At 47.9% G+C, this 27,014-nt stretch overlaps 1 protein-coding gene across 1 annotated transcript; it reads right to left on the reverse strand.

The window, feature by feature from the left end:
• Positions 1–4,080: 4,080 nt before the first annotated feature.
• LOC132684863 (pancreatic lipase-related protein 2-like) lies at positions 4,081–27,014 on the reverse strand. Its single transcript, XM_060641395.2, has 13 exons — positions 26,933–27,014; positions 26,603–26,651; positions 24,031–24,185; positions 22,225–22,350; positions 19,386–19,520; positions 18,584–18,695; positions 17,003–17,122; positions 15,685–15,804; positions 12,846–12,964; positions 10,836–10,965; positions 8,277–8,388; positions 7,222–7,389; positions 4,081–4,191 (listed from the first exon to the last, which is right to left on the reverse strand). Exons 2-13 carry the CDS (start codon positions 26,649–26,651, stop codon positions 4,128–4,130), a joined length of 1,410 nt encoding a protein of 469 aa, XP_060497378.2. The 5' UTR covers positions 26,933–27,014; the 3' UTR covers positions 4,081–4,127.

Here is a 27,014-nt window from a genome sequence, read left to right on the forward strand (position 1 = left end):
ACATTACTGATAAGGAAGGATTCTAATTTGTTCACGTTTTCATATTTTGTACCACATGTACAGTGGGCTGCAGTGTTTTGTGAATAAAAATGTACATAAGGGATGCCTGGGTGGCTTAGTCGGTTAAGCTCAGGTCTGACTTAGGCTCAGGTCGTGACCTCACGGTTTGTGGGTTCGAGCCCCACATCAGGCTGTGTGCTGACAGCTCAGATCCTGGAGCCTCCTTCAGATTCTGTGTCTCTGTCTGCCCCTCCCCTGATTGTGCTCTGTTTCTCCCTCTCTCAAAAATAAATTTAAAACATTTAAATTAAAAAAAATGTATGTCAATGGTAATTTCTGTATCTAAATGGTATCTTACTAACCCTTGTTTTTGCCCTCAAGAGGACATTTGGGGGATCTATCCATGTGGACATAAATGGACCCTTCATTACTTTTTGTTGCTAACGTTGTATTTTGGACATTCTGACGGTTGTAAATGTCATGTTGTTAATTTCACTTATATGCCACTCCTTTCTGGCGAAGGTAACTCTCAAACATTTATTATTCAGACCCCTCTTTGTGCATTGTCTGCTCACGTCCCTTTGTCCACTTTTCTATCGGACTGTGCTTTCCATTATGTTTGCTGGATACTAATTCCCTGTTGTGCCCACTTCAAATACTTTCCCTGAGGCTACACTTGTCTTTAATCTTGGTCATGGTGTCTCTGTGACTCTTAAAGAATAACTCGGGCCTGCCTGCTTTTCCTGCTTCATTTATTGGCTGTTTATCATGTGTCAGGTACTGCACTAAGTCCTTTGCATCTTTTATCATTTTTTTTAACGTTTTAAAAAATTATTTATTTGAGGGAGACAAAGAGAATGCGAGCAGGGGAGGGGCAGAGAGAGAGAGTGAGAAAGAGAGAGAGAGAGAGAAAGAGAAAGAAAGAGAGAGTCCTAAGCAGGCTCCCCATGGTGAGTGCACAGAACCCAACACAGGGATCTCATGAAACTGTGAGATCATGACCTGAGCCGAAGTTGGACACTTAACTGAGCCACCTAGGTGCCCTGCATGTTTTTTTCTTGTCAGAGCCACCCTGTGCGGGAGGATTACTGTCATTCCCGGAAGGCGTTGAGGTTGGAGATGTGACGTAACCAGCCCAGGTAGTTCAGGCAGAAAGGATGCTGAGATTCAAAGCCAGCTCCGCCCTCCTGGAGAACCAAATCTCACACGGTGAGAAGAGGTAAAAGATTAGCGAGTGTCCTTACAAACTCTTAGAAGGAAACATACGTAGTTCTCAACCCTGGCAGGGAACTTTAACAACACTGGTGCTGGGCTCCCACCCAGAAATTCTGACTGGGCCAGGGTGTGGTTGGGACATGGAATTTTCTTTTAAAGCTACCCAATTTAGAGGCACCTGAGTGGCTCAGTCGGTTGGATGTCAGGCTCTTGATTTCAGCTCAGGTCATGCATGGTTCATGGGATCGAGATCGGGCTTGTGCTGACAGAACGGAGCCTGCTTGAGATTCTCTCTCCTTCCCTCTTTGCCTCTCCCCCACGCATGCACATGTTCTCTCTCTCTCTCTCTCTCTCCCTCAAAATAAATTAACTTAAAAAAATAAATAAGGGGTGCCTGGGTGGCTCAGTCAGTTAAGTGGCCGACTTCGGCTCAGGTCATGATCTCGCGGTTCGTGAGTTCGAGCCCCACGTCGGGCTCTGTGCCGACAGCTCAGAGCCTGGAGCCTGTTTCCGATTCTGTGTCTCCCTCTCTCTGACCCTCCCCTGTTCATGCTCTGTCTCTCCCTGTCTCAAAAATAAATAAAAAAACGTTAAAAAAAATTAAAAAAAAATAAAAATAAAATAAATAAATAAAGCTACCCAGTTGATTCTGATGTGTGGCCAGGGCTGAGAACCTCTGTTCTATCATTTGTAGCTTTACTGAGATCTGGGGAGTCTCGTAGGTCTCAGATATGGACCGATTTCACTGCACCAGGCCCAGATTTTAAATGCTCTATTGGGTTTCAAGAAAATAATATAGAAAATACAAAGAGAACAAGGCTAATAAAAGAAAAACCCCAGAGTGTTGAGCTCAAGCACTTCTGCTCTGTTACAAATCCCAGGCATCCCTGTGAAGGGGCACGGGAGCTCCTAGGCTCTTGTTCTCGGAATCTCGGGATGAATCACCTGAAATGCTCTGTCACGATGCCCTTCCCAGAATTGCTAAATGAAGCTGTTTCTGGATTCTAAGAATTGAACAGGAAATACCCAAACTCTGGCCCAGCTGGTGCACCCCACAGCATCGCATCCTATGCCTCAAAAGTAACATCCACTATGTGTCACCGGCATTCCGCTCACTGGGGTCCCAGGAACAAGTGGGCAGGCTGGCCGGGGGGTGTGGGAGGCCATGTGTGGGCAGAAGGTCAGGCTGGAAGGGCCGCACTCCACAAAGGCCCCCAGTGCTGTGCCTGGGGTGGCATTGAGTCCCCCAAGATCTAGGCACAGGCTCTGCCTGCTCAATGGGCCGCCCCTTGGATTACGGCACCTGCAGAACCTTCCGTGTAGGAGCTGCGTCCCGGCTGGCTGGGTGCCAGCCCTGTGAGGAGACGCCCAGGCCCTTCAGCTGACTTACCCTTTCCTCCCAGGGGGAAAGATAACTTGGGGGAAATATTTGCATTTCACAGAATATTCCAATTTTCTTCATTTTAAAGTGCTCTTTAAAGTAAAAATGATACAGGGTCGCCTGGGTGGTTCAGTCAGTTAAGCGTCTGCCTTCGGCTCAGGTCAAGATCCTGTGGTCCATGAGTTCAAGCCCCACATCAGGCCCTGGGCTGACAGCTCAGAGCCTGGAGCCTGCTTCAGATTCTGTGTCTTCCTCTCTCTGCCCCTCCCCGACTTGTGCGCACGCTCTCTCTCTCTTTCTCTCTCAAAAATAAATAAACATTAAAAAAATTCAAAGTAAACATGATATGAAAAAGATGCCTAGAATTGGCAAACACCTTGGACAGTTTACAGAGAAAGAAACGCAAAGGGCCATTCAACAGGAACCAGATGTTCACCCTGGTTCATAATAAAACAAACACCAGTTGGAATTTAAGGAAAAGCACCTCAACCTACCGAATTCAGAAAAGGTTGGACGATTCACCATGTTGGTAAGGGTGCGAAGCGCCCTCCCGTTAGAAGGAACCGAATGAAATGACCAATATTTGACCTTCTTGGCCCAGAAGGGTGGCAATTTCATATGGTTCAGCCGAAATCCTGACCAAAAGAAAGTCATCCTAAATATTTGCTGGACAGATTTTTGTAATGTAAAACAACCAGAGAGGATAGTGATTGCATGAATATCCATCCTGGGAAAATTTTGGAAAACACTCCTATGTCCATTAGCAGAGACAATCACACCACATTCACCCCTCAGTGGAACCTAGGAAGCTGTAAGAATGAAGAGGTTCTTTCTGCATCATTAGAGAATAATATCTAATTTATTGATAATGCAAAAAGCAAAGTTAGAATGGTGTCTATTGTATCCAACCAGTTGTTTGAAACACAAAGGGTGGGGGTGGGGCTGGGGCTGCCTATGTGAGGGGAGGCACACGTGGGTACATGTAGAATATTTCCGGAAAAAGACTGTGCTTGTCTCTGGGAAGGGGAACCAGAGACTTGGAGGGTGAGGGTGGACAGAGACATAGCTTGTGTAAGAATACTCTTCTAGGTGTTGCATTTTGTACCATGTTACATATTAATTTATTTTAAGCCCCTTTCCCACCAGACCACAGGCAGGCTTTAATCTAGATAATAATTGCCCTGAGTTACTCCTGCTATAGGCCGCTCCTGCCTGGGGTCTGCTTCCTACCCTGGGATGTTAAAAGCTGGGTGGGCACCACGTGGGAACAATGATGACCTCATCAAATGGGACAGAAATTCATTGTCGAAGCAAAGGAAATACATTAGAACAGGCCACACAAAGTGCCCTGAAAGACAGAGATGGTGGCAGAGGGGGGCCAGGGGGGACTTTTCAGGCGTTCCCTCCCGTCCCACAAATCATTTCTGAAATATGACCCCGGAATACGGCGGGTGTCAAATGAACACCTCAACACCAAACCGAGGGCGTTAAAGAATTTATTTCCGCAAAGATATAAGAGAGTACCACGTTTTTAACAAGCGTAAAGAGACTGTAAAACGTCTTCTGACACTGTGTCGTTGCTACAAAAATTATACCTGCGGAGGAAAACATTTTCAGCATGAGGGTCATTTGCTGGTGGAAACGTGACCCCAGATGAGTAAACAGCAGCTAGCCAGCCCCCTGAAATTCAGATCCCTTGACTGGAAGGGTCTGCTCTACCAAGGTGAGTTCAGGGGATTCTTTCTAAGCAAAACCACTCAGAGAACATCCTCCACCCCTCTGGCTTCTTAATGAGCTGAGAGTGAATCAGCTGCGTCAGACCCAGGATTTTTTTTTTTTCTTTTTTTGTCGAAACCAAGAGAGTCTCTGATGGGCCTGGCAATGCATTCCCAGGGGCACCCTAGCCTTCCCAGAGAAGACTTTCCCTGTAGAGTCAAGATCATGGACGTTCTTCATATGCAGCTTCTGGGAATATAAAATGTGGCAGCCTCTCCAGAAAAAGGGTCTGGTAGTTTCTCTAAAAGTTAAACCTAAAGTTATCACATGACCTAGCAATTCCGCTCCTATATACCCAAGAGAAATGAAAGCGTGTGTCCACATGAAAACTTGTATACAAGCAGCATTATTCATAATAGCCCCAAGGTGGAAATAACCCAAATGTCCATCAACTGATTAATGGATAAAGAAAATGTGGTGATATAATATTATTTAGAAATAAAAAGGAATGAAGTACAGACACATGTGACAACATAGATGGGTCTTGAAAACATGATGCTGAGTGAAAAAAGCCAGTCACAAAGGACTACGTATTATATGATTCCATTTCTACGAAATGTCCAGAGCAGGAAAATCAATAGAGAAAGAAAGGAGACTGGTGGCTGCCTAGGGCTAGGCAAAGGGACAGGGAGATTAGCGGGTGACGGCTAATGGGTATGGGGTTTCCTTTTGGGGTAATGAAATATTCTAAAATTGATCACATGATGATTGTACAACTCTGTGAATATGTCAAAAAAGTCATTAAAGGGGCGCCTGGGTGGCTCCATCGGTGAAGCGTCCGACTTTGGCTCAGGTCATGATCTCACAGTTCGTGAGTTCAAGCCCTCCGTCTGGCTCTGTGCTGACAGCTCAAAGCCTGGAGCCTGCTTCAGATTCTGTGTCTTCCTCTCTCTCTGCCCCTTCCCTGCTCATGCTCTGTCTCTCTCTGTCTCAAAAATAAATAAACATTAAAAAAAAAATTTTTTTTAAAGTCATTAAATTATATACTTCTCAAGGGTGAATTGTACGGTATGGGAATGATATCTCAATAAAGATATTAAAAAAATGATCGTGAAGGATTGTCACTCCTGAGGGGTGAAGCCTGGTCAGGTTGGGGCAGCCACGCAGCCATGAGATGCAGGGCACTCCCTGGGTCCTCTGGCCCTTGAGGTGTCCCTGGCTAACGTAGAATGGTTGACCACACCAGCCTTCCCTCGGCTCACCTACAGAATGTAGCTCTTCGACAAGGGATCCCTTGTGTGAGGTGGTGACTTCGGTACTTGCAATATACAGTGTGTGGGCTGTAGCGTACCTGACAACAGTAACTCCGCCCACCCCCCACCTCACCACGGTGAAATCCAGGCAGTTCCACCATGCATTGTAACACCTGGCCTGACAGATCCTCAGTGCCACGTCTGGCTGTGTGAGCCGGACGGGACCCGCTGTCAAAAGACCTGGGTCTAAGTCTGTGCTGTGCTTGATGGTCTTGCCCTGCTCTGGAGCATAGAAAACACTGGCACAGCCACGCTGACATCTGGTCCTTCCAACAACACGTGGAGGAATCTAGAACACTAAGGTTTTTACGGCTAGCACAGTTAAGTGGTGCAGCTGAGTAAGGTCTTGGTGTGTGTTTTTGGAAACATTTTGTGGTCCGGTATTCTTCCCTCCAGCTTCCCTATATGGTCTCAAACGAGTTCTGTGAATCTCTGTATCTACTCTCCTCATCTCCAAATGAGAGCAGTTGAGAGGTGGTATCTAAGCTTCCTTCAGACTCTAACATCCTACTATTTTATGATGCTCTTCTTTGAAGATGGCTTTCTTTCATTCTGTATTTAAATGTTTTTTAGGGGCGCCTGGGTGGCTCAGTCGGTAGAGCATCCGACTTTGGCTCGAGTCATGATCTCACGGTTTGTGAGTTTGAGCCCCGTGTCGGGCTCTGTGCTGACAGCTTGGAGCCTGGAGCTTGTTCAGATTCTCTGTCTCTGTCTTGCTCTGTCTCTCTCTCGGTCTCTCTCTCTCTCTCTCAAAAATAAATAAACATAAAAACTTTTTAAAAATATTTTTAAGTTTATTTATTTTGAGAGTGAGCATGAGTGGGGGAGGGGCAGAGAGAGAGGGAGAGAGAGAATCTAAATTAGGCTCTGTGTGGACTGTCCGTGTGGAGCCCAATGCATGGATGGATTGTGAGATCATGACCCGAGCTGAAATCAAGAGTACATCGCTTAAGCGACTGAGCTACTCAGGCGCCCCTTTCGATATTTTAAACACAGTTAGGTCCTCTCCCAGCACCCCATACCAAATAAGATTCTGTTCCCTTGAATAAGGAGAGATTGCTACTGTGATCTAGATCCTAACCCACTCCCTATCCTTTTCATGCCACAGTCTCCAAGCAAACCAATTCACGTTGTGAACAGCACCCCAACTGGAATTAACTTAGTGATTTCTTACAAGTTCTGCCCAGGCGTTTTTCTCATTGTTTGAGATAAAACAGTTTCATATTGGCCTGTTTCTCAAATCTATGCCTTATAACTAACTGATGCCTTGCTCCTGTCAAGTTGAATTTGGCCTGAGGAAAATGATATTTGATTTTTCAAAGTGAATCAGATGGATAGATGGGGGAGTTGAGATGAATAGTTGGGTAGATAATGGATGGATGGCTGGATGGCTGGTCAGAAGGATAAAGAAACAGATGACTAGATAGATGGCCATTGGATAAATGGATGGGTGAATGGTTAAGCAGATGGACAGAAAGGGATGAACAGATAGGTAGATGGTTATTTAGATGGGTAGGTGGGTCACTGGATGGACGGATGGATAGATTGACAAGTAAATATAGATAATACAACGTATGTGGAATAAGAGATACGCACTCAGTCCCATTTTCACCGCTTTGCACCGTGATTTGCGAAGCCCCCAGCTTGGGCCGGAACAGATTGATCACATGGTTGTTCCAGAGGAACTTAACCTTCTGGATTTTTCCAACATTGATGTCCACGTCAATGTCACGCATGTGACTTGCATGTGGTTGGAGGGATCCTCTGAAAGCACAGACATAAAATGTTGTATCAGCTGGATATACGAATACATAGGATGATGGCAATCTATCATTTCTCCAAACGATGGCTGTTATTGTTGGTTTTCTGCAAATACCTTGAATGACTTCGTGTACATCCAGCGGCTGCTAAAACACAACTGTATTTGTGACGAACACATCTTCAAGAAATACAGGACCAGAGATTTGTACCGTCTTAATTTGTCCTTAGGGGAAATCAAGCATTTGGGGAAGCATATTTACCCTATGATTACACTACAGGACTAACTAATCCAATGTCATATGTTTAAAGATGTATGTGGTTCCACAGAGGTCTTCTGTTAGGATTTCGTATGGAGCAGAGAAAGGTGTCGAAGAACTTTCACTTAACATGAAAAGTGTTATGTAAAAGTTAGTACAAAAACCAGAACGTGATTTTGTAGCACAGTTACGCATTCATACAACACCTCGTTACCAAGCACCTCCTATGCCCAGCAGAAGCTAGGTGCTGAGGTTACCATAGCAACAAGAAGCTTGATATGTATGTATGTGTGGGGGGTGGAGAGGGTATGTGTTGGGAGGAGTCACCACATAAAAGGGCCTTTGAAGAATTTGATATCTGTTAAACCTAAGTCAGAAAGCAATGACTGACATTGCAAAAGCAGTTAGCACATATCTCCTTTTAAAGAGTGAATTCCCTCTCTCTGGGCCTCACTTTTCTCATCTGTAAAATGGGATGATTGGATTAGATGCTAATATTTTCCCCCAGCAACGACACTCCAAGATTCACTGGTTCTGTATAATAGATGGCCAGATTTACAAAGTTGATACCCAATATCTTAGGAATAGTCTTTTATGAAAAGTAGGACCACTTCACTCTACTGTCGAACTTACTTGAAAATTTCATATTGTTTTGAGTTCCCGTTACTTCCATACAAAGCAATCCTGAAGTACCCGCTTGTTTTCCGTTTTCCAGCCAGTGTGACCGACACCCTATGTCTCCAACCTGTCCAAAGACATACAATCAGTTCAATGAATTCATCTTGTTGGGAAAAAAAATCACCCCATGGAAGCCTTCTTGCTCCAAGCTCTGAATCTCCCCCACGATGCGAGGTAAGGGGGGAAGGTGACAGTGGTTTCTTTCATTGAAGTTGGAGTCCCAGACACTCAGATTCTAGGTGGAGGTGAGCGATGCAGGGGGAAGAAAATACTATTGTTCAGCACAATCTCCTGCCAATACAGCAAGGCACACGCCCTGATGGATGAGAGACAGCCTCTTACTGCACGTGTGTGCCCGAAGTTCACATCATTACACAGAAAGGCCATCCGGACAGGGAGATGTTTGCACCATTGGGATAAACCACCGGCTCCTCTCCTCTCGTTATTCACTATTTTCACATGCAATGAACTATTTTAATTTTTTGAAAATTTTACAAAAATCCCCAAATCTTCATCAGGACCCCATCTACCTGCCCTCCATCTCAAGTTTGTCCTTGAGGTAACCATTTTGATGTCTATACTTAATCAAGTCCAGGGGTTCTCAATCAGGGGTGATTTTGCACCTCTGGGGACGTTTGGCAATGTCTGGAGACACTGTGAGTTGTCACACCAGGAGAGGGGGCTGCTGATGGCATCTAGCGGCCAAGTATCTGCTAAATATCTTGTAATGCATTACAGCCCCCACCCCCACACCAACAAATGATCCAGCCCAAAATGTCAGTACTGCTGAGGTAGAGAAACCCTAATCCGGAGCTTTCCCTGAGCATTCATACATACATGGGTAAGTTTACAAAAGAATATCTAGGCTTGTTTCCCCTTCCACAAATAGGATGCACAGTTATTCTCTATTGTCCCCACCTGTCTCCACCCCAGACAGATTTACCACCCTCTATTGTCCTGCTCTGTGTTCTGGAAGGCCACCCCCACCAGGGATCTCTGCTACTGGCTTTCTATTGAGTTCAGCCAATAAGAGACTTGTTCAGGAGATCAGGAAGCAGGAGGAAAGGGTGGAACCATCTCTCATGCTCACCTGCGGTCTCCTACTGTATACCAGAGGTCCGGTGGTAACTCCCTGTCTCTGTGATAGCCCGATTCCAGGACCCCACAGCCACCAGATTCTGGGCGCCTCAGCACCCCTTGTTTGTTCCTTTAACCCCGCCCACACCTCTCAGAGTGGATCCTTCAAACAAGTCTCTTCCTCTGAACCACTTCAATGAGTTCTCTCTCCTGTCAGGACCCTGGCTGATTCATGTTGTGTTGCATTTGTTGTATTGATACGTGTCGTTTGGCACTCGCATTTTTCACTTACTATGCTTTAGAGGATCTCTCTCTTCAGTACATAGAGCTCTCTCCTTGCTTTTATTTATTTATTTATTTATTTATTTATTTTAAATGTTTATTTTTAATTCATTTTGAGAGAGAGAGAGAGAGAGAGCATGGGCAGGGGAAGAGCAGAAAGAAAGACAGAAGAATCTCAAGCGGGCTCTATGTGGTCAGCACAGAGAACCCAACTTGGGGTTCCATCTCATGAACCATGAGACCATGACCTGAGCGGATATCAAGAGTTGGACGCTCAACCGACTGATCTACTCAGGCGCCCCTCTTTTTGCTTTTCATGATTAAATATAGTACTTGGTTGTTTACCAGTTGGTGGGCATCTAGGTTTCTCATCACTAAACTTTTAGCATTAAATACAATGCCGCAGTGAACATCTCTGAGCACACCTTCTTATGCAAGCGTTTTCCTAAGGTACGCCTGAGAAGGAGAATGACTGGGTTGAAGGAGTATGCACATGAGACTTTATAGATACTGCCAAGCTGTTATCTTTCCTAAGTTTTGTGAGGATTACATGAGATGCTACATGTGGAAAGTGTTTTGTAAAGTGCTGTATAATTATTTTTTAATTTATAACTCCCTTGGAAAGCAACTGCTATTCAGCCCCCCTGTGTTATTACTTATAACAAATGAATCTTGATGATTTCACCATCTTGTACTTTCTTTTTGGTGAGAAGCTGGCCAAAATAACAACACAAACACAGCATGTGTGTGTGTGTGTGTGTGTGTGTGTGTGTGTGCATACATGTGTGTGTGCATATGCATGCATGATTGTGTAGGGTACTCCTATGACAGATCATCACTGGCGTGACCTCTTGACTTACAGTGATTTTGCCCCACACGATCATCTTCTGTTAATTGATTCATGCTTTTTGCCACCAGGGTGGGTGAGCACATGACCAGCCTGTGCCAATCATTGTACTCCATTCCATTGATCAGAATTATTGGCTATGGGGGTAAACATGAGGAGAGACAATGCCATTCTACTGTCCTTCTGTTACAGCTAAGCTGGCTGGAGTTGAGTTTCTGGCCGTTGTTAGCAGGGGTCCTGACTAATTAGGCCGCTCCACTTTTCCAAATTATTTGCAAGAGTTTTAAAAGAGTAAAATGGAAACTTACGCGTAAAGTTACCACTGTCTCCTGTGTTCAGGAAAAAGGTCTGTCCCACAGCTCTGGTTTTCCCCTGAAATCGGTCAGCATAGTGCCCCATTTGGGGGCATCCTTCAGGTGGACAAGGGAAACAGTTACCCTAGTGAAAAAACATAATTTGTTTGTTCGTGCTGGGCTTTGACTCACTCACTCCCTCACTCTAGCAAGCAAGTAACCCATCTTGCAATCTGTCCTTGTATTTATCTACATGCACACATCCATCCCCCATCCATCCTCTCACCTGCCCATCCAACCATCCATCTACCCATTCATTTCCCCTCCATCCTCTCATCTACGCACCCATTCACCTATCCATCCGCCCATTCTTCCACTCCTCCACCAACACGCATGCATCCGTCCTCTGAGTCACGCACAGAACTGGGTGACGCCCTGCTGTGCACCCAAAGAAGTACCCAGAAAACCCGGAGTAGAGTTGGGAAGACAAGTCATATCCATGAAGCAATAATGTTGAAATATGGACGGGAACGGCAAGACATCTTCCAGGAGGAGTAAATGGGACGAATAAGTTATTCAAAAGAGCAGAGGAAGAGAAGATCTGTGACCGTCTTCCTTCGAATGCGCGTTACATAACTGATCCCCGTTTGGCGTTCCCCACATGGTAGCTCATCAGTTGGGCCTGGAGGAGGCGGTTTGCTCTGTTCAGATCAGACTAACGTTTTCTGCGACAGTGTCGCCGGTCCTTGTTCTTTGCCCTCGCCACATCCATCGTCCATGGTGTGCAGAGCTATCCCGCACTTTGGGAAGCATTAAGACAAGGGCTGGGGGGGCTGGATACTATCACCCATGCCCTGACAAGAACCAGCACAGCCAGAGCTGCATAGCAGATCCTCACACAGTCCTTCTGACGTTAGTTCAACCCAAGACGGTTAATTTTTCAAAATTAACTTTGGCAGGAACGCATGTGAGTGTAAATATATTTTTACATTTACTTTGGAGAAGAAAGCATTTTGAAACGTCAAACTTTTGCAACCGCAGAATACTAACTGATTCAGGGAAGCAGCGCACGCCTTCACGGCGGCTTGCTGTTGCAGAATTAATATCACCTCACAGAACACTTGGGGACACGGTACCTCTATAATGGGGAAATCTGGCAGATTTTTTTTTTTAAACCTTAAACAAGTAATCAAACTGTCCGTCCTCAAATAATGAGACGAAGTGCCACTAAATAAATGCCAGGGCCCCCGCTTGTGACACACTGAGGAGTCGAGAGCACTCAGTGAATCACGAAGAGATAACCAGATGAGTCGAGATTGTGGGATATTCTGCCGAACACTCAGCCTGGAATCTTCATGACGGTCAGTGTCTTGAAAGACCAGTGACAGATGTAGAGCTTTTCTGGATTAAAGGAGACTCAAAAATAAATAAATAAATGCAATGGAAGAAAAAGAAGGGAAGAAAGGAAGGGAAGGAGAGGGGCAGGGAGGAGAAGAAAGTGAGGGAGGCAGGGAAGAGGGGAGAATGAAAGAAAAATACAGCTCTGGAGGACATGATTTGGATATTTGGAATTCGAATATGGGCCATATTTTAGAAAATATTAGTGTATCAATTTAACAATTTCTTGAATGTTGTTCTGTAGGAGAATGATCTTGTTCTCCGGAGATGGATGTTGAAGTATTTCTGAGCAGAGTCCTAATGTCTTGAGTTTGCTCTTACGTAATTTAGACAAAAAACTATACGTATACATACATAGAAAGAGTTAACAATCGGTGCATGTAGGTGATGGGTGTACAGGTATGCATGTACTCTTCTTTTGACTTCTGTGTAGATTGGGAATTTTCCAGAATGAAAAGCTGGGATCTAGGGAAGACCCAGCAGGCAGGTCCCCTCCTGCCCACCCTGTCCCCGGGAGAGGAAGATTCTGTGAGGTTCAGCATTCCATTAGTCATGAGGTTACAGTTCCGCTCTGTTCCAAGACACAGGGACAAAACCTGTCCTCCCCCAGCCCCGGGGGTGACCTACCTCCTGAAAGTCATTGTAGGAGGCACATGGGTAGCCCAGGAAGCCGTCGGGGCTGGCGATGCTGCTTGAGTAATACTTATAGCTTCTTAGGTGATTGCACGCCACAAAGTCTCGGGTTCCTGAGGAAGCAAAGGCCATGGGAGCCCACAGGAGACATTTCACTTTTGAAGCCTGAACTGTTCTGACTGAGCAGAAACCCCTCCTTCCACATTTCACAGATGGGTGTCAGGGCGCCCTGGCTTTGTGAAGTTTTTATCACTGACTTTGCCATACTTAGGGGCAAGTAGGAAATCTGGGGACTTGTTTAGGAATGGTGGTTGGCCAGAGTGGCTTTCCTCTCCTCACCCCTGTGTCCATTTGCCAAGAAGGTCCTACTCAAGGGCCAGCAAGTGTTGGGGAGTGACAGGTGCTAATGAGCACATTTGTCAAATCTTCTGGGGGCCCGGGCAGGGAACATAAAGAAATGATGAGGGCTGGGGGTCCTGCAGGGGGCAGTGAGAAATGTATATGCAGAGACAGAGACAGAGACAGAGACAGAGAGAATAGCAACGGTCTTTAAAGGGATCTTACACAGCCCGGCCAGTTGTATGGTAAAGGCCCAGACTACTTGTTCCGATCTTTCATGAGAAGCCAGCATCTTGACTTTTACATGGAAACCTTTCTATGCTTAAATGATAGCAGTATATTCCCAGTTTTAAAATAGTCACTGTGGGGGCGCCTGGGTGGCTCAGTGGTGGGTTAAGCGTCCGACTTCAGCTCAGGTCATGATCTCATAGTCGGGGAGTTCGAGCCCTGCGTTGGGCCCTGTGCTGACAGCTCAGGGCCTGGAGCCTGCTTCGGATTCTGTGTCTCCCTCTCTCTCTGCCCCTCCCCTGCTCGCACTCTGTCTCTCTCAAAAATAGACAAACATTAACAAAAATTTTAAATAGTCACTGTGAGGACCAATCACATACTGCTGTGGGTTGCATTCTGCCCGCTGGCCAGGCCGCAACTTTTGAACTCTGGACACCCTGGGCAGGCCTCTCATGTGAAGCAAGCTTATTTGTGCCTTTGGTCCCAGGTTGAGAAATTCTTCTTTCTTACAATTCCAGGCACAAGTTAAAAGCAGTGGACAGTAAGATTGTTGGGGCCTCTGGCCACTCATACCTATTTTATTTTACTTTATTTTACTTTATTTATTAGAGAGAGAACAAGCAGTAGAGGGAGAGAGAGAGAGAGAGAGAGAGAATATTTTAAGCAGGCCCAACGTGGGGCTCACTCTCATGACCCTAAGATCATGACCTGAGCTGAAATCAAGAGTCAGATGCTTAACTGGTGCCCCTCACTGCATTTTATTTATCATCTTTTTCTTTCAACCAAAATCTTCTTGTTTGGAAAATCGTTTTTTCACTTCTCCAGCTCTCGGTACAAAACTTTTGATGAACAGAGACACCAGACATAGCTGGGGGTCACTTTGTGGGGGGGGGGTCTGGTGGGGCTTCCCCCACCGCTCCTGGAGAAAGGCACATCTCCCCTTTGTGTCTGGGAAGCAGTGACGGGGTTAGCCCCCCAATAGCTCTGGGCTCTCCATGCCCAGGAACTTTCTGCAGAAGCTGGTTCAGTGTGGCCCACACCAACACTCATTACCAGACAACAGAACCTGTTTCAGACTTCATTGTTTCTTTCACCCCAAACTGTTGCCCCGGGATCCCATCAGAGGGGAACAAGCAGACTTAACTGTTCCTCCGCCCTGTGCCTGGGGGACTCAGGGTTCCATACAATAGACACACGCTCCAGTGTTCCTGGCCTTATTCACTCGAAATTGCCTCTTTCCTTAAGCCTGGGCTCCTATTATGTGTGGCCTGCTGGTCACTTCTGGGAGCGAGCAGCCCTTAGTCACTTCTGGGAGGGGGCAGCCCGTACTGTGACTCTCCGGGAGGCTGTCCCTGGAGTTGGCCGGTGCAGAGCCGAGAGGGAGTTAAAGCACCGTTTACTGTCAGTGGATGCTGGCTGTGGCTTCAGCAATCAGGTCGAGGATTATAAAAACGCCACCGAAGGTCACTGAGCTCAGCAGAACAGACAGCGCTGGGTGCTTGCTTTCGGCTACATCCTGGTGAGTCTGGGATGCCCCTGACACAGTCCCTGGCGTCCTGGCGCCAGGAACTCCCAGCTCAGACAAACAGATACTAAAATGAAATGACCACAGACTCAGAGCCTCCACTCTCAGGAGGCCAGTAAAGCCTGGTCTCAGGGGTGGGTGACAGGAATAGCCAAAGGCCAGAACAAGGGCAGCTAACACAGATGATGCCTTAGGCCACCTAATGTTAAGGGTCCTGAGCCTGTCCTCTCAGATGAATGGAAACCCACGCAAGGCTCTTCCCCCAGGCCCTGGGCCTCACGCTACAAGCACCTGCTGCCCGAACCCTCAGAGCACGCCCCTGCTTTGTCTTCCTCCTAGCTCTTTTCTGGGCCTAGAACCTGACCACAGCACATGGCAAGGAAGCCTAAGCCCTTCAGACCTTTGCGTACACCCAGCATTCTTCAAGGAACAGGCACGGAGGCCAGAGCCCGAGCTGGGTATTAGGCAGCATGCGGGTCCCTCCAAGTCTCAGCATCCTGACAAGGGGGAGATGGTCCAGGACGGGGCAGGAGGTCCGGGCTTTGCAGCCAGAAATTGGGCATAAATCCAGGGTGGTCTTGGGTAAGCTTTATAACTTTACTGACTCAGTTTACTTGTCTGTAAAATGGGGCTAATCAGAGTAAAGACCTCATGACATGGTTGTGGAAGTGCCCGGCCCAGACCACGCACCGTTTCTCCCCACCAGGAACAGCTGCTGTCTTGCTTTCCTCACTCACGTACCTTCCCATAGTCCGTTTATGTCAACGATGGTTGAAAGGGCATTTTTCTGACATCCAGGCATTTGCTTTCCTCCATTTGGATAGAAATCCAGATGGCCCACCTTTTGGCTCATTCCAAAACCTGAAATGTTGGAAGCAGAGGTGACCAGGGAGGTAAGTGGCCCCAACGTTAGGCTGTGGACACAGACAGTGTTCAATTCCTTCCAACTGCAGCCAGAACCTTCTTGGAAAATTCTCTCCCGGGTGTAGCCATCCTGTCTGTGGCTCTCCAGAAAGTGCTCAGAGATGGGCACTTGGTAAGACAAGAAGGGAGGAGAGCACATGGGAAGAGAGATGAGAGGGAAGCTAGGCTCTGGGTGAGCGTGCTCACGTGTGTGTGTGTGTGTGTGTGTGTGTGTGTCTGTCTGTCTGTCTTGGGGAGACCCTGAACAATACTGACATGCCCTGACATGTACCAGCAGATACATATCAAGACTGGTGCATTTTTATTACTATATTCATTTAAGACTTTTGACTTCTATGTTATATTGTTCTATTGAGACCACATGACATTATATTGCCATCTTGAGAGCCCAGCCCAATGGCTAGGAGTTTTGGTTTTTGAAGCACGCAGACCTGCGATCACAGCCTGATTGTACTTCTAGACTCCGTAAGGTTGGGCAATTACCTGGCAATGTCGAACTTCAGTTTCCTCAGCAACGAAATTGTAAATAGTAATACTCACTTTTTAGGTTGTTATGATTAATGAGCTAATGTGTATAAAATGTTCAATGCAGTATATGGTACTCAGTAAGCGATATAGTTATCCTTGAAAACATACTTCTATTGGCACGTTTCCTAAGTGGTTATATACGAAAGTAATGAAAAAAGAACAAGGACTTGTGAAGGATTAGATAAAAGGATATATTTAATCTCTAACAAAACACACTGCAACCAAAGCTTTGACAAAAGAAGTGAAAAAAAAAAAAAAAAAACAACAACAACCTTTGCATGTTGCAGGTACAGGTCAAACGTCAATAGGAAATACATCTGTCACTCTGGATAGTGGCAGATCGGAAAGGACACAAGGTATGAAGGCTAAGTGATAGCCTTCTAGGCTGCAGAAGTATCTTTTGTTTGACCTGGGGTGGCAAGCTGAATCTACTGGCAATATACTGGCTGTTTATTCATGGCTGGCACCCATTTCGACAGCTCGTGCCCGAGACATTCCTGCAGTTAACCATTTTGAATGCCACCCCTGCGGTATGTGTATGCGGGGGCGCCTGGACTTACTCTCATCAGGGATGGTTGGTCACCAAGAGGTTCAATGAGGAACTCACCTAGGAAAGGGATCATGGGAGCAGAATCCGTGTGAATCACATCCACAAACATGGCATCCGATGGGTCCAGCCGAACCTCCTCAGGCATGCCCTGGAAGCATGGCTCTGCTGGATCCAGTCCTGAAATGGGGGAGGTGGGCAGTGAGGCCACACTCTAGGACAAACCAAGATCTAAATCCTGTACCCACAAAATCCATGGGGATTCCTGGGCAGAGTCCCAGACCTCAGTAGCCATGATGTGGGCAATTGGGTCTGTAGCTCTTGGTCTGCTTAGGAGAGAGAAGTTGAGACAGAAAGGCTAACAGTGGGGTCACTGACCGTCAAAGAACATCCAGAAGTCTCTGGTGCCCGGCTCCAAGCAGGATCTAGGTGGCCCCCTTGTTCCCTCATCGCCTTTACCCTTTTTACCCTCACTTGTTACTGTTTGGTCCCTGCTTTCCAAAACTGCAAGCTCCTGGCCTTGCCCACCTCCACCCAGGCCCGGGTCCCCCAGCCCCACACTGTCTAGTCCTCTGTGGCTGCCTACGCTAGCCCCAGCCTACTGCTCACCCTCCCCCCGCCCCATTCTCCCCTGAAAAATCTGTTCTCTCCAAGACGGGGCTCAAATACCACCTCCGCTCTGAAAACGTAGCCCCTCGTTTCTCAGCACATACCATCCACATTGTGCAGGATTATTTTGTGTTCTTTAATTCTGCTCTGAATTTTACTTGCCTACTGAATCGTCTGCCTCTGGGACCAGACTGTGGGTTTCCTGAAGTGGGCTGTGCCCAGTTCATCTTTGAAGAGAGGCAGGGTGGAAGCTGCTGGGCACTCAGGACTCAGTGACCCGTCTTTAGCCCTGGTTCTGCTCAAGGGCAAATACCTGTCCTCTCTGACCTTCAGTTTCCTCATCTGGAAAGCAGGAATCACAACAACCTCTCTTACAGGGTTATTGTGAAAACCCCTTGAAATGATGTAAGAGAAAGGACTTTGCAAACTGAAAAATTCTACAGAAACACAAACTATATAATCCCCTTATTTCTTATCCGATGCCAGCAGCGTCCTGAGCAAAGGAGCCATTCGTTAAATGTTGAATGCAACTGTTTGCCAAAGTCACACACTGATTTGCTCGCACAAAATAAATAGCCGGCTGCGTCTGTCTTGTGTGCATTACTTTTGCTAAATCATTCATTCATTCATTCATTCATTCAGTATTTACTGAGCACCTCCAACATGGCAAGTTTCAGATAGCCCCTTTCATTTTTTGCCCGTGCATGGCACGGCATACATACTTGTGGAACTGCTGAATCAACATTTAAAAAATCACTTATTATTATTATATTACTCTAGCAATAATAACCTTGAAGTCATGGGTTCAATATGCTAATTCCTTTTTCTTTTTAAAAAATATAAGTGTATTTTTATTTACAATCGGGTGTTTTCTAATACACGTGAAAACATGGTCAGTTATTTTTTGATTCAAGTCGGGCTCCACCGACAGTCCGTTCGGGTTCGGCCAGTCGGGGCACGCGGGGCCGTGCGTGAACGCGCTCTGGTCTCGCCCCCGCCGCCCGCACCCCGTCGGGGCCGCGCGCTGCGCACCTGTGATCCTGCCCACGCAGCCGCCGAGCCTCCTGCCCGCTTCGGCCGCCGCGTGCGCGCCCAGGCTGTGGCCGATCAGGTGCACGTCCTCGGGGCCGTACCCCAGCTCGGTCTGCGGACGGATGCCGAGTCACGTCCCGCCGGCGGGTGGGGATGCGCGCCGGCGCCCGGCACCGGGACCGGGGGGTGGGGCAGGACCCGGGCTGGAAACTCCGGAGGAGCCACCCCCGCGCGACTCGGGCCCCAGCGGTGCAACAGTGCTGACCAGCGGCCACCGCGTTAACTGCAGGCGGGGACCGGAGGTGGGGGGGGGGGGGGGCTGCTCCCACCCACGCCCCACCGCTGGGCGCCCTCCCCTGGTCCCCTGCAGGAGATCGGCCTGTCTGGGAGAGCGTGGCTGGTGGGCCTGGCTCTGGGATTCTCCGGAATACACATTCCAAGAGGCTGTAAGAGGCCTTCCCTCCTGGGGTGATTTTGAAGACACATCTAAGCTGAGAGTCGCTGAGCGACCCAGTGTGCGCTGGGAATTCCCAGAACAGCCTGCGTGAAATAAACAGGCTTTATTTCCGAAGGGGAAACTGAGGCTCAGAGAGGTTAGTTTGCCTCGGGCCCCATAAGTAGGAGTCTTCAGGACAATCCAGGAGAGAGGAAAGCTGTAGCTTCACCTTAGAAAACGCCCTTTTTGGGCTTCCAGGCCTGCCCCCGGCCCAGGGGTCCTTAGGCTGCCTCTTAGGTCAAGGCGGTGCTAGCCTGTCCCCTCTCTGCCCGCCACCCACGGGTTGTGGCCCAGGCAGGGTTTTACCGACAGCCGTTGTATTAAGAAAGCTATCTCTGCTCCCACAACCCGAATGTTGTGCACCGCTTGGGTATATTGTGTCTTTGCCCCACGTCTCCAGTCCACGCAGATGCAGTTCACCTTCTCCACTTGAAACATTTTCTGGGGAAGACAAGTAAGAAGGAAAAACCAGTTTATTAACAGCCACCAGTCGTACACTCCAGAGATAGGAATTCACACCCGTCAAGTACCTACTTGTGCCAGAGCCTTAATATTCCTGACACTTGTCTTTTCACCACATCGCTATCAAATGGGTATACTTATCCCCACTTTAACAGATGTGGAAACTGAGGCCTGGAATGGATTAAATGACTTATAAGGTCTCATAGATACTTAGTGACACAGCCAGATCAAAAAGATCACTTACTAGATCAGGGATTAGTGAACTATTACCCCAGGGCCAAATTCACCTGCTTTTATAAATAAAGTTTTATTGGAACACAGCCACATACTTTGTTTACTTATTGTTTATCTCTGCTTCTGAGCTAAAAGAGGTGAGTTGAAACCATATGACCCAAATTGAACACAAATGCAAAAGTAATTGCTCCCTAGTTCTCCACAGGAAGTTTGTGGACCCCTACACCAGAGAGTTGAAGCCATGGGTGTGATGCTTGTATGTTCCCGACAATGGTTTGATGGGAGATCTAAGGTACTGAAAGACAAGTTTAATAAGAAAATTTAGACTGAGGTAGGATACAGCTCTCTCGGATATATGCATCTTTTATATCATGTGCTATGACCACAGTCTATTTGCCCAAGCACGGATACTGGTCCCTTGAGGGGGGAAAATAAATGTCAGAAAGGGCCACTCCATATACTTTGTTCATTTTGGGGTGCCCTGGACTGGAACTTGGTTTGAGGTGGGGAGGAGTTGGCTGGAGACTGGGGCATCACGGTGGATTGCTGTCGTAGACTCTAAGTCTAATGTTCTCTTTTGTCTTAGCAAAAGAGCGGACACAGGATTAAAAAGAGAGAAGGCTAATGTCCGGGAAAAAGACAAGAGCCACGAATAAGGGTCCTTGCCTCATATTTATTCAGATCAGAAGGCTTACAAACGTGATGGGCCTGCACAACGAGACAAAGAAACTGTGAACAGTAATTTGAGGATGTGAGGGGGAAAAGGGGATTTTGAAGATATACAGTGTTTGGGGTTTGGGTCAATATAAAACAAATTGCAGGCGCCGGGCAGATGGGTAGATGGTTGTTAACAGCAGACAGGAGGCACCCTGCCTGTTTAATCTTTGCCAGCCTAGGGGATGAGACAGACAGGGGGAATAACCTCAGGGTTAACAAGACACCTTTTCTTTTGTTAACCATCTCCGCTCTGGGCTGCTTTGCCTGAAGCACAGTCATCCAAAGTCCAGTTCACCAATTTACCTGCCCTGGCCCTATTCTCCTCTGAAAGCGGCTTTCTGCTGTAGTACTAAACTTGGGGTGCTTTCACCCTGAATATCTAATCTTGTCATTCCTATGTATCGGGCACCTTTGTGCCGATTCTATTTCAGGCCTTTGCCTCTCTCTATATATTTTTGGGGGTTCAGCACCCCCTCCCTATATGGGGGTGCCTTTGCACCTCCCTATTCTTGGTACCTTTGCATCTCCCTATTCTTGGCACCTTTGTGCCTCACTATTCTTGGCACCTTTGTGCCTCCCTTTTCTTGGAGTGCCAATCTGGTTACCCAAAATCGGGTGCGAGCATTTTATGACTTTGTGTTTCTTTGTGCCTTGTTAACCCATTGGTGTAGACCCTGGGGATTCCTAAGCTGATCCCCCACAGATTGTGTCTACCTGACTCTTCCATCTCCAGGCCTACACAATTTCCTTCTGGGACTCCAGGGGCATGTGTGAACCACCCCAATTCCAAGAGAAGAAGAGAGCCCTTGGACAGAAGCTGGTGAAGTTGGTCTCAGTGTAGACTAAGCCCCAGAGAACCATGGCCCTGGGCACCTTCTGCGGGCTAAATCTCTAGATACACAGGATTTTGGTGTTTTAAGGACAGGAGATCTGGTTTTGCTTTTCCAAGTCTGGATTCAACTTTGGGCAAGTATTGAACTTCTTTGTGCCTTAATTTGCTCATCTACAAAATGGGAACAATAACTATATCTTCCTCACAGTGTTGCTGGGAGGATTAAATGGGACAAGCACTGTGAAATGATTATACCTGCACAGTGTCAGGCTCATAGTAAATGCTCGGGAAATGGATGTTATGAATAATAATTCATTATTAATATTCATGATAACTTTAGAGCTGTGCTGTCTAGTATTATAGCCACTAGCCACATGTGGCTATTTAAAATCCATTAAAATCCCCCCAAAATTTATTGAAATCCAATGACTTTAACATTCAGCTCTGTGGTCCTACTAGCCACATTTCAAATGCTCCATAAGCACAGGTAGCTAGTGGCTCTTGATTTGGATATTTCCATCAGCACAGAATGTTCTATTGAATAGCAAAGCTCTAGAAGGTAAAGTTAAGTGGTTTTATGTCACACAGGGATTTTCTATAAACAATCAAAGACAAATGTCAGGTAATTTGCTGTAGTCTCCACCTCTGGTACTTTCTGATTAGACTGTGGCTCTTTTCAGCCTCAAGAGGAGCTGGTTGTCTAGAAGTTATTGAGTTGGGAGAACTTGGCAATGGATGTCCTGAGAACCCAGATTTTCCTTGGTGGTTTTAGAAAGGACAATTCTCTCCCTGCGTATTTCCTTTCCCAGTCTCAGGGATGTTGGAGCTGCAGTGTTTGAACCTAGCTGCTGGGTGCTCATCTCCTTATGGAGTGGCCAGGTGAGGAGGGTGGGCACCTACCTTGCACATGTCCAGCAGCCAGCTCTCTTCCCCCTTGTCTATGAAGCCATGGATGATGAAGCGTGTCTTGCGTTCCAGTTGGAAGTTTGAAGCCTCGACAGTGTCTAGATCAGTGGCCGTGATCAGCTGGTTTAATTACAAAAGAGGAGTTTGAATGTTGGCCTTTCCAACCCACGGAGCTGTTAGAGTCAGTTCCAATAAGACTGAGGTCATGGGTTCCACTCCCATGAGATTGGGTCAGGCTAGAACAGGCCTTCCTGACCGGGGTTGGAGTACAGAATTCAGAAAGTCCAAGTTCATGGACTCTCTGTTTTCATTAACCCCTAATTGACATCTAGCATTTCTGTTCATTATGAAGTCAGGCAACAAACTGTAGTAGTATTAACGTACTCTGTCACCAGTAGAAGTCACAGATATTTTCATGTCACATTTACAATTGTTACAGGTACCTTAAAATAATTTATCCTCATTGCTATTTTTTTTACTTTTTATTTATTATTTATTCACCTTTGAGAGCCAGAGTGCAAGCAGGGGAGGAGCGGAGAGAGAGGGGGACACAGAATCTAAAGCAGGCTCCAGGCTCTGAGCTGTCAGAGCCTGATGTGGGGCTCGAACCCACAAACTGTGAGATCGTGACCAGAGCCAAAGTCAGACACTTGATTGAGCCACCCAGGCACCCCTAGACTCATTACTATTTTAAATTACAGTAGTTATTAGATGAGCTGCTAGATCTTGTTATTTAGTGAGATAATAAAGCAGCACATATTTATCGAACATGTTCTGGTAACTGTTTTTCAATAGAGTTGGTGTCTTTTGTAATCCAATGCATTTCACTTTATGCATTTAAAAACATCATCCTGAGAAGGGGCCCTTAGGCTTCCCCGGATACGGAAGAGATCTCTGGCCTGGAAAAGATGAAGAACTCGTGGGCCAGAAATACCAGGCTTAAAGGGGGGAGATTCAGCTCAAATGGAGCCTTCGGGGGGCATCTCAAGGTCCTGAGACTTAAGAACAGATTTCCAAATGCCCTCAAGCCCCTTTCTACCGGACCCCATAGGCAAGATGCCTGAAGAAGGATCCCGAAATAAACACAGCACAATAGCCACGTGCAAGCAGACTCCCAGCTGGGAGCGCTGAGTCCCCTAGATTCCCACAGTGGGTGACCTCAGGGACCTATAGATAGACACCTGGCTCTTTAAACTCTGCCAGGGACTGGGGCTGTCAGCTGCTTGGATTGTCAGCAGGTTCTTCCTGATCACTGGTAATCACCTGAAGGAAGCCTGTCCTGCTTCCACCTGGCAGGCCTCCTGGGAACTAACGGGTGCTCTGAGGGTCCCCACCTTTTGTCCTTTGTGGTTAAGTATCCCTTTTTCCCCATCGGTCTTCCAGCTCCTCAGGAAAGATTTATACTTCCCTACTTGTACCCCATTGAGGGGCCTCTCTGCCTCCACTGCCTGGTGCAGGAGGAAGACAGACTCTCCCACGGGTACACCAGGCCTGGGCTTCTCTACAAATGCCGCTCATTCCCTCCCAGGGACAGGCTGCTGATGCAAGGAAGCCCCTCAAGCCCTATGCACAAATGTTTGTGAATATGTTAGTTTCCAGACTGGGTGTCCGTAGATGTCATTAGATATGCATAGGGGGTTATGATCCTGAGAGCTGAGATGGCTCTAGGTCAAACATTGGTGCGGAAACATCATCCGGAAAATTCCAAGGTGGTGCATTTTTCCTTAGACCTCCATGTGAAGGCTCCACTGTGGGCGCCCAAATCCACCCACCGGGCAGTGTTTCCACGCCCACTCTTACTTGGAAGTTGTTCGGATTTTCATTTGTGTACAGAAGAAAGCGGGTGTCAATGTCCTTGGGAGCCCAGGGAAATAACTTTAAAGGCCTCTGAAGGATCCCCGTCCATGGTTTTCCATCAGAAAAGCAGCCAAGATGTCCATAACAGATCTCTTTTCCTGGGGCAGGAAGAGCAGTGAACAGTAGCAATGTCATCTCAGCTACACAAGAGGACTCTTCAGGGAGAACCCAGGCCTGGTTATGGCCAGTGTTGGTCTTTATCTTTGCCAGTCATTGTTGCCCAAACTTTTGTGGTGATGAGAATCACCGGGGAACCGGGAGTGACTACGTGCGTCACATATACACAATCCCAGGCCCCTCCCTCAGAAATTCTGATTTAGAGGGTCTGGGGTGGGCTGGTGGAAACAACATGTTTAATGCTATTTAACCCTTATCATTAGGCCAGTTGGGGAATCACTGAGAATTCCCGGGAACCTTCTGCCTTAAAACTACTTCTTCCAGGAAACTCCCAGACGGCCCTTGACATGCATGCATAAGCATCAGCTATTTCTCAAGTGTGAAGCTGTTAATGCTTCTTAATCACCTGGACGTCTCCATGACATCCAGCACCAGCCCGTGCGTACGGTAGACATTTGTGGGTACTTGTCCAATTCACATGACTTCATGCTATCCTTTTACACACACCTTTGCCCCAAATTATTCTCTGCCATTTCAGATTTTCCCTATTGTTCCTTGAAAAGGTAGCTTTTTGCATCATCGTGTACACAGTAGGGGCTTAATACATGCAACTGATGACCCAGATAACCACATCAAAATCTGAGGGTCCATTCTCCAGCCCACAACACAAACACTTCCCCAAGAAATTGTCACTGAGGGTGACCTAATGAAACCCAGAGGACTGCAGTGGGTGTCCCTCTTGGGTGCCAGAGACCACACTAGCACTTTACCAGTATTATCCCATTTAAGACTCAAGACAGCTCCGTGAGTTAAGGAATTTGTATTATTACATCCGTTTTACAGATGAGGAAACCAGAGCACAGAGAGACAGAGTAAGCTGCCCAAGGTCACAGCCGGTGGTGGAGCCAGGGTTTGAACCTGCGAAGTTTAATTGGGAATAAAGCTAGGTGCTGAGGAGACAGAGACAGATCAAGTTCAAACCCTGCCCTGAGAGAGAGGAAATCTAACGGAGAAGGAGTAATTAATGATGGAGTGGAGTTCACTCTGGGAAGCCGAAACAGCCCTGGAGGAAGGGTGGCAGGAGACTAACGCTGGCCTGGCCGCAGGTGGTAAATGCACGAATGTGGGGGCCAGGTTAGGACACTGGGGCTGTTAGGGGGAGGGTGGGGAAGTGCTGGGGGGCACTGAGCTGGTGAGTGGCTTGGGGGCTCCGCTTCATGAAGGTGTTTGGCGGGGACTAGTGTAGGCGGCTCTGAGGAGGGAGAGCCTGAGGGAGGGGTGGAAATTAAGGCAAAGGTGGTAAGATGGGAGTAGGAGGTCATGTCTGAGCCTGGTTTGGGACAAGTGAGTTTGAGGCATGGTGGGAGGCCCTGGAACTCAGGAGGGTGGGGAACCAGAGGCTGGGCAAAGGGGAAGCTCCGAGGCCAAGAACAAAGGGGGGTGCCTGGGAGTGACTTTGGGGGGATGCCCAAGTCTGGGGCAGGAGGAGGCAGCAGATCAGCAAAGGAGATCAGAGGAGCAGCCCCACCGACCCCAGACTCTGTTGTCGGGAGCCCGGTCTCACTCCAAGGCCAGGATGGAAGGGAAGTCCCAGAGTGGGGGGCTGGGGGCAAGGGGGAGGAGTCTGGATGCAGAAGAAAACCTCAGCAGGGATGCCAGGAGACGGCTCTTGTGGGAAGCATGCTCCAGCTGGGCTTGGGGGGGCCATGCCAGGCAGTGAGGGGTTCTGCCTGATGGGAGGAAGTGAGGCAGAGAGGGAGGCCCCGAGTGCACCTGTGAGGCACACCTGTGAGGAGGTGGGGGTGATGGGCAGTAAGCAGGCTGGAGGTCCCCGGGGCTCTGGAGGCCAGGGAGGTTGTTTCTGTTTTAGGAGGCGTAGATCCTGGAATCCGTATCTGAATCTGGACAGAGGCCACAGGAGAGGGGCTGATCGGAGCTGGGGTGACAGAGACCCAGTAAGGAGAGAATGTGGGGGCCCCGGGCAAGAAGACTGGCTCATCGGGGTAGGCCTGCCAGCACAGAAGCTCTCAGGGGGACACATCCATGTAGCTTTAGTCTGCAGACATGCACTTGTCCACTCGAGGAACCGAGGGTGTGAGAGGCCAGCCGATATCATCTCACCCTCCCCTCCTCCCTCTGCCGCACACCTCTCAGCCACTGGAGCCTTTGCAGGGAACAGGACCAAGCGGCCTGACTGCCCGGGGTCATCTGTGTCAGGCACGTGGCCACAGAGTCAACACTCCCCGAATGATGGCCATGTTGCTTGTCTTGCAATAATGATAATGCTATTATTTACAGCGATGGTAACAATGATGGCAATGTCTCCAGCAGCCTCACCCCAGAGACCAACCCAGGCACAGTCGCTTTCTCCCCAAAGGGACGGTGACAGCATCCTCACCTCTGACTGTGGCCAGCAGGAGAAGTCCGATGGTCCAAGAAGGCAGCATCTAGGTAGACAAAAACATAGACACGCAGAGACACCCCTGCGCCCAGGGATGAGGCTGGCAGTCCCAGAGCCCGGACAGGGGAGGAAGCCTGGGGCACAGCCGGGGCCCATGACTCTCACCCTGAGGCTGACGCCTCCCCGCACCCAGGGCGTTGGGCAGCAATGCTCTAAGTCCGCGTCTCAGGGTGTTCCCACCGCAGCGGCTGTCCCCCCTTCTGGGCCATGTCCCTCTGGCAGCCCCAGCCCCCCGAGCCCCCTGCCCATGCAGGGGCCGTGACTTACTATGCGGCAACCAGAGCTTCCTCTTACAGCCCAACAGGTCGGCCGGTGGCTTTTATACCCAGGTTGTATCCTTTGGACTCCT

Source organism: Panthera onca, chromosome D2 (assembly GCF_046562875.1).
Source record: "Panthera onca isolate mPanOnc1 chromosome D2, mPanOnc1 haplotype 2, whole genome shotgun sequence".
NCBI lineage: Eukaryota > Metazoa > Chordata > Mammalia > Carnivora > Felidae > Panthera > Panthera onca.